This window comes from Staurois parvus, unplaced genomic scaffold (assembly GCF_062004578.1).
Source record: "Staurois parvus isolate SC_StPar_1 unplaced genomic scaffold, SC_StPar_1.0 ptg000147l, whole genome shotgun sequence".
In the NCBI taxonomy this organism is placed as follows: domain Eukaryota; kingdom Metazoa; phylum Chordata; class Amphibia; order Anura; family Ranidae; genus Staurois; species Staurois parvus.
The window spans coordinates 1012302-1026805 of record NW_028317943.1 but is presented as its reverse complement, the minus strand read 5'-3'; the positions used below and the strand labels follow the sequence as shown (position 1 = coordinate 1026805).

Genomic DNA, 14504 nt, shown 5'->3' with positions numbered 1-14504 from the left:
GAGGGAGGCACGGGTGGGACAGAAAACGTAGGCGCCAAACGGTTAGGAGGCCTCCGCAGCCGCTCCTTAAATGAAGGCCTCTCTCTGAGCCTGGTGTCAATCAAGATTAGGAAGGAGATGAGTGCCTCTAACTCCACAGGCAGTTCTTTGGCTGCGATCTCGTCCTTCAACGCATCAGAGAGACCATGAGAGAAAGCAGCCACTAGAGCCTCATTGTTCCAACCCACCTCTGCCGCCAAAGTACGAAATTCGATGGCGTACTCGGCAACGGTTCGTGAACCCTGATGCATGGACATGAGCAATTTGGCAGCAGAAGCGGAGCGAGCGGGTACGTCGAATACCGTACGGAAGGAGGCAACGAAACGGGTAAACACGTGAATCACCGGGTCATTCCTCTCCCATAAGGGATTAGCCCAGGCCAAGGCCCTATCAGAGAGCAGTAGGGAAAGCGTGAGGTATTAATTCAAAGTAAATCCCCACTTGGTTAAGAAAACCACGACACTGACTCGGTTCCCCCCCAAAGCGCTGAGGAAGAGGGGCAGAACCAGTCATACCTCTGGGTACCGCGGGTTCCGCAACAGATGCAGAGGTAGGTGCAACAACCGGAGCAACAGTGGGAGAGTCCACCGGAGTAACAACTGACCTAATAGCCCCAGGGGTAAGGTGCGCTGTGCGTGCAAGCAGAGCCTGCAACGCCTGAGCGAACTGATCCAACAAGCGATCCTGTTGGTCAAGTCTGGCGAGTAACATAGGGATCGAAGGCGTACCTGCACCGTCAGGATTCATGGCACTTGTGTAATGTCAGGGCAGGAACGCTGGAATGGGCAGGCAGGCCTATGGTACGGTCACGCTGCGACTGACGACAGCCACTACCCACAGACCAGAGTCCCTCAGGGCGCGGAGTCTAAGCCCCAGGCTACCCTTCACCAGGGCCCCTGATGGTGGGGATGGACTTGACGCAGCCTGAGACCAGGTCGCGGCCCCCGAGTGACCCCAGCTGCGATAACGACTGCCGCCAATGGCGTACAGCTGGTGGGAGCTAGATGGGATCACGAGTAGAGTAGTCAGACAAGCCGGGTCAATAACAACGGAGCAGACAGTACTAGACGGTAGGCAAAGAATACTCAGGTCACGGGCCGGGTTCAACAACGGGAGGTCAGATAAAGGGTTAACGCAGAGAGTAGTCTTGTCCAAGCCGAGTCGGTTACCAGGAGAGCAATGGGAACAACACAAGAGCTTGCAACAGGGCAACATACAGGACACAAGTGCAGAGCACACTTGCAGACAGCAGGTTTAAATGTGCTCAACCACACCCTTCTGAGGAGGAGCCGCAGAAGCCTGAAGGCATAAAGGTTCCCACCATGCTTTGCAGAAAACCAAGATGGAGGCCAGCTCATGGAGATGCACAAGCTCTGAAGAAAGGTAGGACCTTGACAGAGAGTTAGACAAAAGATTCAAGTGTAACAATGACAAGGCTTTAGCACACAGCAGATGTGAGCATATCCACACTGGCAAGCATATTGTGTGAAGCTGCAGTTTCAGTTGTATTTGAGTCTGGGGTGGAGAAATCTTCTACAGCCTCTAACACTGCCTTCGAATCCTCTTTATTCTCTTTTAGGCTGGGAATATCGGGATCCGACTCAGGTAAAGCAGGTGGGACTGGGGAAGAAGCCTGGTATTTTGGAGCCCTGGCAGAGATGGCTGTATTAAAGCTGATAGTTGTCTGAGGATCAGTGACATAGTTGCAGAAAAATCTGCCTTTGTCATGTAGGCTGCTTGCTGTGCGACTGAAATGGAACTAGAGTTGAACGCAGAGAACAGTTTTAAAATCGGGTCCTGGTATGGTGCAAGGGAAGAATTATCACTCTGAGGTTGAGTGTTGCATGGGCCTTGGCAAGAGTGAATGTTCCCCTGAGCTTTTGCCATGCCTCCCTTTCACCTGGTTTCCATTATAAATCAATCAGGGAAAAGGGAATTGGGAAATGCTGGGGAATCCACGCACTGTGTCTGAAAGTGGATGTGCCACCAGAATATCTGGAAGGGTGCAACCTAGTCAATAATCAAAAACAAAAAGAGGGGAAGAAAAAAGGCTACACACCTAAAAGGCTAACCTCAAATTAATTTTATTATGCACCATAAACAGTTATAAGCCATCGGAGACATGACAATCCTGCATGACAGAGGACCCTACCCCCACTCCCAGAGATATCAAGAGGAGACCCTCAAGAATGGACCAAGGTCCACTGGGACTATCCTAACCCAACCCTTCAACACCCAACCCACCCCACCAGCACTATCACCGCATTCCTGTGCACATATAAGCCTGCTACACACATCGGGGGCTCATAGATGTGCCAACCACACAAATAATAGACACAGCTAAATGACAGACATAAATGCATAAACATATAGAATTAGTATATATGGCAATCAACAGAGGCCAGTATGGCCATGGGCGCTGGCCAGAGAGGATAACAAGGTATAAAGTCACTGTACAGGGCAAAGGCCTCAAAGTCCATTCAACCCTTCTATGTGCAGCAGCGCTCACCCTAAAAGTTACCTGAGCCCCATCTCGATCCAGCAATGTGCATGAGAGTCTTGGCTCTCCCAGATCTCTTCCACCTCATTGGCTGAGACAGCAGTGGTAGCCATTGGCTCCTGTCACTGTCAAACACAGCCAGTAAGCCAATGAGAAGAGAGCGGGGGTTCTCTTATCTTCAAGCATAGAATACATGAAGGTAAAAAACCTTGACTAGGTTCACACTTGTGCGTTGCGGGACACCGCATGTGATTCGCACAGGAATTGCACCGCATTCCTGTGTACATCACATGCGATGTCTGTGAGGTGTGATTTAAGGCATACATTTTGTATGGCACAAATTACATCGCATCTGCACCAAAATAGTTCCAGTCCCTTTTTTTTTCTGCACTTGAATCGCATCGCATGGGTGTTCACACCCATGCTATTCAATTTCTGGCAATTGCATGTTTTGCAATTTGTTTCGGGGTGTCATTAATTTAACATTGACACCCACAGCAGAACGCATGGATGCCGTGCGACTGTAATGCACTGTGGGAAACGTACAGGAGTCACTGCTTTATCCACATCACATCAGTGTGAAGCAGGACTGGTACCCAATTTTGACAGGCACCCACTCCAACTTCCATTGCGATCACCTATGCGATCGAAAGCAGAAGTTCCCCTCCCTCCCCATAGTCTTCTGAGACTTGTGACGGATCCCAGAAGACTACAGGACCATTCACAAGGCACATTGCTACTCGTGCATGTGCAGTGAGCACCCGGCTGTAAAGCCACAAGCTGTCACAACCAGGTCTAACACTTAACATGCTGGTGCCAGGGAAAGAGGACGGCCAGTAAAACCGGCTGCAGTGAGTACACCACTGGATCAAGGGAAAGGTGAGTGTCTGTTTTTTAAAAATCAGCAGTTTTTGCAGCTGCTGACTTGTATGTTTTTACATTGTGAGTAGAGCTCCACTTTAAGCTGGATACACACGGATAGCTTTTATTTTTGTTCAACCCAGTGGGCTGAAAAAAAACCTGGCAGATCAATGTACCAACACAAGTGATGTTGGTGCGGCGATCTCCCCCGCTGTTCTATTGGATTCTGATTGTGGGCAGGACCCCACCCATTGCCAGAATTCACAGATCAGCGGTAAAAGCTATTAGCCATTGGTGCAAAGTGATGTAGCACAATTTCAAAGTAGCATTCAGTGTGAACCAGTGTGAACTAGGGCTAACTCAGAGGGAGAAACTGAAAAAGACAGAGGGACAGAATGAGAAGGGGGACCAAGCTAAATTGAATTTACCAACACCACCAAAAAGCCCTAAAGAGGTGAATGGGGAAAAACATATTTTACAGAAGGGAAGGGTAAAAGGTCCACACAGATTGTAGATGATAGGACCCTCATCTTAACATGAATTGTGAATCACCAATGAAGGTCTTCTAAGCATTCCTCAATGGGAATGCCCGAAAAAAAGCATGAAAGGGTTGACGCACAGTACTGTGCAACATTTTCAAGCAGGTGTGAAAAAATGCTGTAAATTAAGAAGAATAAAACGTACCTGCATTGAAACGCCTTCCACTCTTGCAATGCAAGCAACACGGTCAAGAAATGTCACAGTGACTGGTATAGCCACAAAGAATCCACTTACAAATGCCCGAATATATCTCCTTCCATGCAGCATTGTCATCCTCTACATAAAATATAGAATAAGAATACAGATTCTGTTTTATTTCTGCAAATACTGCACAATATTTCACATGTACACATAGCATTAGTACATATTACATACTCTACAACAATATTTAAAAAAGATATTTCCTAAAAAAAATATAAGGAGATGACTAATCCTGACGTTGCATACAAGGAATGTGACTTTCCTGGCTGTCATATTGAACAAATGGTTTCAATACGTTATGTCACATGCCTGCAATAGATATGCAGATAAGTTCAAAAGGATTAGCATTGTAGCCTGGCAATCCAGAAAGCTGGTCACTCGAATCCTCCTCCAGATCACCAAAACAGCAGATAAGGATCTTACAAACAATGGACCTTAATTAGGGTAGCTAAACTATTCAGGATAAGGCTTGGACTCCTAGTGGAAAACATGCAGAGAAAGAATGCTCCATATAGTGTAAAACCATAATCACAACATTTATTTAAAGTATGGTTGGACTCATATGTAAGCAAACATCATTAGGCATTGATTGGCAAAAAAATCCAAATTTTCCAATTTCCAAAATGGTGCCCCTGATGACGTTACCTTGACGAAACGCGTAGGGTGGAGCCACGCACACACGCTACTGCGCAAATGGCCAGTGGCAATTTTGGAAATTGAAAAATTGGGATTTTTTTTCCAATTTTTTTGGTCTTTCTGGTAAGATGTTAGATAAGACAGGGTCCGTTTTTAGGATGTCCCAATTCTTTTTTAGAATTCTGCTAATGGATTTGTGGTGTATTGAGTAGATGGTAATAAAAAGGGCAAACTTTTGCCTGTGCTGGTCTTCATTTATTCAACAGCATTTCATTCCTATCCAGATTAGCAACAGTATTGAGAGTATTATCTAGAATGGCATCATTATACCTTTTTTCTAGAAACCTATTTTTCAGAATCATGGCTTGTTGTGTCTAATCCTCATAAATTGGCCTTTCGGTATATTCACCAACCAGGAGGGATGATGGCTACTAAAAATATCTCACTTTTTACTGATCTTAAGGGATTCCACCTATGCAACAGGTGTATTATCTGTAAGTGCAATAATACAAGAAAACAGAATTGATTAATTCACCTCACATGTCACTGGCAAATCATATATCATTAAGAATTTTATTTCCTGCTATAGCAGATACGTTGTATACCTGCTACAATGCCCCTGCCAGAAACAATAAGTGGGCCGTACAACTAGAAGATTACGGGACCGTCTACGAGAACACGTGTTCAATATCAAAAAAGGTTTTAAGGAGCACTCTTTATCAAATCACTACCGAGTATGCCATAACAAAGAACCATCCTCCCTCAAGTTTGCAGGAATTGAATTGATATCATTACTCCTCACTGGAGGGGTATAAACAAAACACGTGCTGTCTCACAAGCAGAGACCAAATGGGTTTTTGAACTTAATACTCTGTACCCCCTAGGACACAACATAGTAGTAGATGTCAACTGCTTTATTGCTAACAGTTGAAGCCCTCTTGTGATCATTCATGATGAATTTATTACCGATTTTATTATCTATTCTGTGTTTTATATTTATTTGTGATTCATTCCTATCCTAGTCTATCATATATTTTTTATACTTTCAATTTTTTATAGCATTAACCCTATGACCTTTTTTAGTATTATCTGAATACACCACAAAAGGTGCAATATTCTAGGCTCAAAGTGTCCCACTCTAATCAGCTAATTAACCACTTGTCTACCAGGCACTTATACCCCCTTCCTTACCAAGCCAATTTTCAGCTTTCAGCGCTGTCGCACTTTGAATGACAATTGCACAGTCATGCAGCACTGTACACATATTAAATTTTTATAATTTTTTTTCTCACAGATAGAGCTTTCTTTTGGTGGTATTTACTTGCCGCTGGGTGCTTTACTTTTTGCGCTATAAACAAAAAAAGAGCAAATAATTTGAAAAAAAAAAAGGTTTCTTTGTTTCTATTATAAAATTTTGCAAACATGTAATTTTTCTCCTTCACTGATGTGCGTTAATGAGGCTGCACTGATAGGCAGCACTGATGGGCACTGATAGGCAGCACTAATGAGGTGGCACGGATAGGCTGCACGGATGATGGGTACTGATAGTCAGCACTGATAGGCGGCACTGCTGGGCACTGATTAGCGGCACTACTGGGCACTGACTGGCTGCACTGCTGGGCATTGACTGGCGCAACTGCTGGGCACTGACTGGCACAACTGCTGGGCACAGGTGGGTGGCACTGATGGGTGACACTGCTGGGCACTGGTGGGCACTGCTGGGTGGAACTGGTGGTTGGCACTGCTGGGTACCGATCATCAGGGCACTGATCATCAGTGCCGATCCCTGCTCTGAGAACTGCCGGTTCTCGGCAGTACTTTCCCCACATTCTGACAGCGTGAGGAAAGTGCAGCCGAGAACCGGCAATTGCATTTCCCTATGATCAGAGTGTCATTGGACACGGCTGATCTCGTAGTAAAAAGCCGCTGTGATTGGCCTTTTACCACATCACATGATCAACTGTGTCCGTAGGAGAGCGCATTCTGGGAGGACGTCATATGACGCCCTCCCAGAACTGGCTGGACGCAGTGTAGCCGTCATTCGGCTATCTGCGGTCGGCAACTGGTTAAGCCATAACATCTGCAAAGGGTTCCTGAGCCTTTAAATGGTCCCTCAGTCTGGTTCAGTAGGAATCACAATGATGGGAAAGACTGCTGACCTGACAGTTGTGCAGAAAACCATCACTGACACCCTCCATAAGGAGGGAAAGCCTCAAAAGGTAATTGCAAAAGAAGTTGGATGTTCCCAAAGTGCTGTATCAAAGCACATTAATAGAAAGTTATGTAGAAGGGAAAAGTGCAAGATGCTTGAAGTCCAGTGTGAAGTTTCCACAGTCTGTGTTGATTTGGAGAGCCATGTCATCTGCTGGTGTTGGTCCACTGTGCTTCATTAAGTCCAGGGTCACCGCAGCCGTCTACCAGGAGATTTTGGAGCACTTCATGCTTCCTTCCGCAGACGAGCTTTATGGGGATGCTGACTATTTTCCAGCAGGACTTGGCACCTGCCCACATTGCCAAAAGCACTAAAACCTGGTTCAATGACCGTGGGATTAGTGTGCTTGATTGGCCAGCAAACTCGCCTGACCTGAACCACATAGAGAATCTATGGGGCATAGCCAAGAGAAAGATGAGAGACATGAGACCGAACAATGCAGAAGAGCTGAAAGCCGCTCTTGAAGCATCCTGGTGTTCCATAACACCTCAGTGACACAGGCTGATAGCTTCCATGCCACGCCGCATTGAGGCGGTAATTGTTACAAAAGGGGCCCAAACCAAGTCTGAGTACATATGCATGCTTATACTTTTCAGAGGTCCGATATTGTTCTATGTACAATCTTTGTTTTATTGATTGCATGTAATATTCTAATTTTCTGAGATTGTGGATTTGGGGTTTTCATGAGCTGTAAGCCATAATCATCACAATTATGACAAATCACGGCTTGAACTATCTTGCTTTGCATGTAAAGAGTCTATCTCATGTATTAGTTTCACCTTTTAAGTTGCATTACTGAAATAAATGAACTTTGACACGATATTCTAATTTTTCGAGTTTCACCTGTAATGTAGAGACTGCGGGAAAGCCCATTCCTCCTTTCTCCATGGGTAGGGCAAGGAACCGGTAGGAAATGCATTTAATTTTATGACCCAATAAGAAGTTCAGGAATTCTGCCTTGGTCGCTCGGAGGAAAGAATGAGGAATGGCTATCGGGAAGGTTTGTAAAAGATATAAAGGTCACGGCAAGACTGTCATTTTCAGTATGCTCTTATGAGCAAACCAGGTAAATGTTTGCTTATGCCACCAATTTTGATCGATCTTTGTTGACGCCAGCCACGGAAGAAAATTTTCCTTAAATATATCTGACAGAGAGGGGGTAAGATATATGCCCAAGTATTTAAGTTTCTTCTGGGCCCAGGTAAAAGGTAAGTTATCTCAAAGTCAACAGAGAGCTTCAGGGGTCAAATTGATATTTAAAGTGATACTAAAGCCTTTTTTTTTTTTTTTTTTAAATAACAAACGTGTCATACTTACCTGCTCGGTGCAATGGTTTTGCAAAGAGCAGCCCCGATCTTCTTCTACTTGGGTCCCCCCAGGTGCTCTAGCCCCTCCCTCCTGTCGGGTGCCCCCACAGCAAGCAACTTGGTATGGGGGCACCCGCTACTCCATGTGTCCATTCACACACAGAGCTGTGGCTTGGCACTGCCCCCTCTCTCTTCTCAATGACTCCCGCTGCTGTCTCAGACAATGAGAAGAGGGAGTCCTGGGATAGCCGAGACTCCAGTGCACATCAGTGAATCGAGAGGGGGCTTAGGTGAGTATTAGGGGGGCTGGGGCGCTGCACAGAGAAAGTTTTTTACCTTCATGCATTTTAAAACCTTGAGCCTTTAGAACCACTTTAAAATATGCCTCTATGGACACATAGGATAACACTGAGCTGCTTCTACAGGCAAAACACAATACTTAAGTCGAAGCAGTGCTTTTTAGGCCAGTGTGCACAGATCCTAAAAGTGTCACCTATGGGTAATTAAATGTACGTATCTATTTAGTTGGCATAACATAATTTATTAATTTCAGGTACTTATATAGTTCCATCAATTTATGTACATTCACATCAGTCCCTAACCCTCAAGGAGCGCACAATCTAAGGTCCCTAAGTCATATTCATACATACACATACTAGGGCCAATTTAGACAGAAGCCACTTAACCTACCAGCATGTCTTTGGAGTGTGGGAGGAAACCCACGCAGGCACAGGGAGAATATGCAAACTAGAGGCAGGGAGTGTTGTGGTTGGAATTCTAAGCAAGGACCCTAGTACTGCCAGGCGGAAGTGCTAACCAATTAGCCACTGTGCTGCCCATATCATCTTTAACCCCTTCACCCCTAAGGGTAAAACAAATCTTAGCCTAAGCACAATTTTGCAACTTTGACATGTGTTAGCAAAACCGTACATATCATCACAACTACTTTGTGCATGCAGGTGGATTATACCTTGTTTTTTCGGGACAAATTGGGCTTTCATTTGGTGGTAAATGGTAATGGATATCTGCAGATTTTTTTTTTTATTATTATCATCAAAGGAAAAAACTGACCCACACTTGTAAAATATATTTTTTTTAATTTAGCTGTATATTTCTTACTACTACCATAACTAACCACCAAAGAACAACCCAAAATAATTTCTCCTGCTCCTGACAATAGCAGTGATACCACGTGTGTAGGTTAGTTGTTGTTTGTACCCGTAGTACAGCTCAGAAACAATAGTGCGCATTTTGCGCCTTTTTTTTTTTTTAACCCTGCCACTAACTGAAACTGATACTAATTTAAACATTTGAAAAAAATTGTGGCAAAAAAAAAAAAAAAATTACTGACCATGACCCTTGATCTTGACCCAAACACTAACACTGGCACAGACCTATATCAAACCTTGATCTAGGTATTTTTATTTATTTTATTATTTATATAATTTTTAACACACACTTTTTTACAATGTATCTCCTCCATTCAGACAAAGGAAACAAGGGGGGGGCGGGCTTCACAGTGACTGATCACTGTGACAGCCAATCACAGGCTATCACTGCAATCATCTGACCTAGAATTGAGAGTTCTGGGTCCTGATCGTTAGAACGGGACTTGGGGCTCTCACTGACACTCCGCATCTTTGTGCTGGGAGCACGTCGCAAAGACAGGTACGCAATTTAACGGCACCACGGAAAAAAGCTCAGTTCTGTGAGGCCGCTAATTTGCATATGCTTGGCAACAAGGGGTTAATATTTAACAAAAAATGGGTATTATACTGTGTTTTCATGCACTAAATATCATTAAAAGCGGAAACTTCACTCTCTCAGTCAACATGGACTATTTCTAATCCTTATGTTGCTAGCATTAGTAAATGGATAGGAACGTATATATTTTCTTGTTTTAAACTTTTTTAAAAAATGTTTTCACATTTCTTCATTTACTTCCTGGCTTTCAGGCCTATATAAATGATGTCATACAACCCAGGAGTCTTTAGGAGGGGGGGTACCCAGTTCAACCAATGCCTCAGCTAAGAACAGATGGATTCCAGGAAATGACTGCTACATAAATAATCTGCCCTCACTCAAGATGGCCACTGCCAGAAATTCCAGGAGGTGTTTTTCAAAATAATTTCTAAGCAAAATAAAGCATGGCGATATGGATGGGGGGAGGAGTTTGTTTTGAATAGTAAAAATAAAATATATAGCATTTTTGGTTTGTGATACTCAGATGCAGTGCAGTTCCACTTTAACCACTTCTGTGCTGCCCTATAGCAGAATTACTGCTACAGGGCACCACTGCTGCGCAAAATCCCATATATATATACGTGATTCTGCAATTCCAGGTAGGGTGTGTACACGTGATTCGTGGCCTCGGCTGTCAATCACAAGGTCCCTACAAATGATTCCCCGCCAGCACCCGGCGATCGCCAAGTATCACTGATGGGGAAGAGACCTGTGTATAAACAACACAGATCTCTTCCCTGTAAGCTCCTGCCCAGTGCCATTAGTACAGTGTCAGTGCTTTTTATTCATAATGCCTGCCACAGTCCTGCTATAAGCCACTGATCGCCGCCATTACTAATAGAAAAAAAAAATCCAGTATACACAGCCATTTGTAAACGCTATAAATTTCATGTAACCCAATTATTTTACACGTATTGGGATTTTTTGTAGCAAAGAAATGTAGCATTTTGGCTTAAACTTATGACAAAATTTCATTTTTTAAATTTTTTTTCTGGACATGTTTAACCTCCCTGGCGGACTAATTATGTCAATATTTTTGAATGTGAAAGCGTTGACATTGTTTTGCATGAAAATTTCTTGTTTATATTGTAGGCCTGTAATTCTTAGGAATAACTCACTTAAATCTGTCCAAACAAAAGTCTAGTAAACATCTTGCGTATGATAAAGTTTGAAATATGAAATCATAAATTATAATATAATTATAAAAAATAATAATATAAAGATTATAAATTTACTTCAATAATGTAATCAAACCAAAAACACTGAAATTTGAAATAGAGCACCAAATTAGCACATCACTGAGCTCAGTTGCAGAATCATCGCTGTCGTCACTTTCAGTGTCTGATGACAAATTTCCCCATGAATCACTATCACTCAATTGTGCAAGTGGTTCTAATTCACTATCGATGTTTTCTAGCTGGTCTAAAACCGTTTTTGACCTAAAGGGACGCTTTTTGGATGCCATGGGCGTTCTCAGGTTTCCAGGCAAAAAGAACAGTAAAAGTGCAGGCAGGGCACAGGACAAAGCACTAGGGACAAAATGTATGTGAAATGGTTTGATAGAGTAATGTAATACTAACAGATTACAGTTTATTGTGTGTATTACATATTTTAACTTTTTTGAATCCCCAGCCAGTTCCACCCCCGTGCCGAGACGCTCGCAGGGAAGGGAACCCGAATGACGGCATCGGCCGGAGGACACAGCGAGAGGACATCGTGAGATCGCAGGACAAGGTAAGGATCGGGGGATCGCAGGAAATGGTAAGGATCGGGGGATCGCAGGACAAGGTAAGGATCGGGAGAATCGCAGGACACGGTAAGGATCGGGGGGATCGCAGGACAAGGTAAGGATCGGGAGAATCGCAGGACACGGTAAGGATCGGGAGGATCGCAGGACACGGTAAGGATCGGGAGGATCGCAGGACACGGTAAGGATCGGGAGGATCGCAGGACACGGTAAGGATGGGGAGGATCGCAGGACACGGTAAGGATCGGGAGGATCGCAGGACACGGTAAGGATCGGGAGAATCGCAGGACACGGTAAGGATCGGGAGGATCGCAGGACACGGTAAGGATCGGGAGGATCGCAGGACACGGTAAGGATCGGGAGGATCGCAGGACACGGTAAGGATCGGGAGGATCGCAGGACACGGTAAGGATCGGGAGGATCGCAGGACACGGTAAGGATCGGGAGGATCGCAGGACACGGTAAGGATCGGGAGGATCGCAGGACACGGTAAGGATCGGGAGGATCGCAGGACACGGTAAGGATCGGGAGGATCGCAGGACACGGTAAGGATCGGGAGGATCGCAGGACACGGTAAGGATCGGGGGATCGCAGGACACGGTAAGGATCGGGGGATCGCAGGACACGGTAAGGATCGGGGGATCGCAGGACACGGTAAGGATCGGGGGATCGCAGGACACGGTAAGGATCGGGGGATCGCAGGACAAGGACTATAGTGTAATTCTGAGTGTGGCTCGGGGTTACCTCTTTTGGTACTGTAAATTAACCCCGAGTCACACTCAGGATTACCGCTAGGAAGGTTAAAACAAAAAGTCAAAAACATAGTTTTTTTTCTCAAAATTGTCGGTCTTTTTTTGTTTATAGCGCAAAAAATAACCGCACAGGCGATCAAATACCACCAAAAGAAAGCTCTATTCGTGGGAAAAAAAGGACATAAATTTCCTTTTGGTGCAGCATTGCATGACCGTGTAATTTTCAAAGTAACGCAGCGCCGCAACGCAAAAAAATGGCCTGGTCAGGAAGGGGGGTAAATCCTCAGGCCGGCAACTAGTTGACTCCTTGGCGCCTCCCGGCCCTTTAAGGGTTTCAGAAGCCAGGAGGCGGGGCGGGGTTTAGAGTCATGTGACCGCCATTACATGATTGAGAAAGGTCCCGACTGGGTCATGTGCGCTGGGAGCGCGCAGGGAGAGTTCTCAGTGCGTCTTTTTTTTAATAAAGCGCAAAAGGTGCGGCCGCTCATCATCTAGGCCCAGAGGGGCCACACTATTGTGTTCGGCCGGCGCCAAGAGGTTAAAGTGTATTTTTTCCAAAACATTTGCATTTGAAAAACTGCTGCACAAATACCATGTGGCATAAAAAATTGCAACAGCCACTATTTTATTGTCTAGGGCCTCTACTAATGATATATATATATCTTGGGGATAATTTTCTAGCAAGAAACGTTGATATTTTTTTTCACTGGTGAGAAGATATAGCAGAGCTCTGGTCTCTAAGGGGTTAATAACTCTCACGTACAATTGAACTCTAGCATTGTCCTTCTACTGAGCTAGGAGGCGATCCCTGAGCACTTCTATTTCCGGCCTCTGTGTTCTGCAGGCATAACAATGGAACGTGATTGCATTCTTCTCTGCGGCACAAATAGAACTCCACACACGAGTGTCACACGTCTCTGCGCCTGCTCGGGAGAATTCTGCGGTTTTAGAAAACAATGTATACAGTCCAGCCAGTGTGGTTTACCAGCGAGTGCCGGAGAGCAGAACACTGCTGGGCTCAGCAGCCGACTCCTCCGGAGAACAGAGGCGGGAGCAGGTCCGCTGCCTCTGTGTGAGGTGCCGAGCCTCTCCGTGAAATCTGAGCCGACCACACAGACCACCCCGTGACGTACGAGGGGTCAGTATGACGACACACACGGTGGCTCTCCCAACACTTTATGGCTTTATGTCCGCCTCATTGAGCATTGCCAGCGGCTACACACACGATAGGCCTAGCTATGCGCAGCTCGTGTACATACGGAGCACATTGCAGCCAGCTATTACCTGCGTGTTCCTGCTCGCCCCTAGCCAGGCAACTCTTCAACACGTGCAGAGTGGGCGGAGTGTTGATGTGTAGGGGCGTGGCTTGCTGCTGCAGGACAAACAAATGCCATGGCTTGCAGGCATTCCTTCCTGGAGATCTCAGGTTTGTACAGCCACTTCACACTCCTAGTGGACTCTGTACACTTCTGTAATTAATATTACAGGAAAGAAGAGCTGATATGGCACGTGGACTCATGCTTTACACCCCGGACACACCGATCCCCACTGAAATCTTGATTTTGACTTTGAAGTCAGATGGCATGCTAATTTGAGGTGCGAATTGCAAGACATCTAAGACCCTGTTCTCATCATTTTGTAAAGCGCTGCGCAAATTGTTGGCGGTATATAAATCCTGTATAATAATAATCAAGCCCGACTTTGAAATCGTGCGAATCACAGTGAAGCCAGGGGACCTGCCAATTTCAGGTGCGATTTGCAAGATACCCGATACACACCAGAAGTAGTGCATGTACTGCTTTTGAAATCGGTGTTAGCTTTGACCATGTCAGAACCGCACCGATATGACCACTCCAATTGCGAACAATAGGGTCTGACTTGGCATGCGATTTGCAAGTCGCAGGGCATGCAAATCGCATTCTAAATCGTATCGATGTGAACGGGGTGTTACACAAATGTCTATGCA

The 14504-nt window shown here is 45.1% G+C and overlaps 1 protein-coding gene across 3 annotated transcripts in view; it reads right to left on the bottom strand.

The window, feature by feature from the left end:
- The window catches only part of IMMP2L (inner mitochondrial membrane peptidase subunit 2), a 1307031-nt gene extending 1293073 nt beyond the window's left edge, over nt 1-13958 (bottom strand). For all 3 annotated transcript variants that reach the window (XM_089673957.1, XM_089673958.1, XM_089673959.1), the window contains exons 1-2: nt 13823-13958; nt 4085-4216 (exon numbers count right to left, since the gene is read on the bottom strand). In XM_089673957.1, the coding sequence (XP_089530083.1) occupies nt 4085-4213 (129 nt within the window). In that variant the 5' untranslated portion in view covers nt 4214-4216; nt 13823-13958. The remainder of the gene's footprint in view (nt 1-4084; nt 4217-13822) is intronic.
- Between the last annotated feature and the right edge of the window lie 546 nt (nt 13959-14504).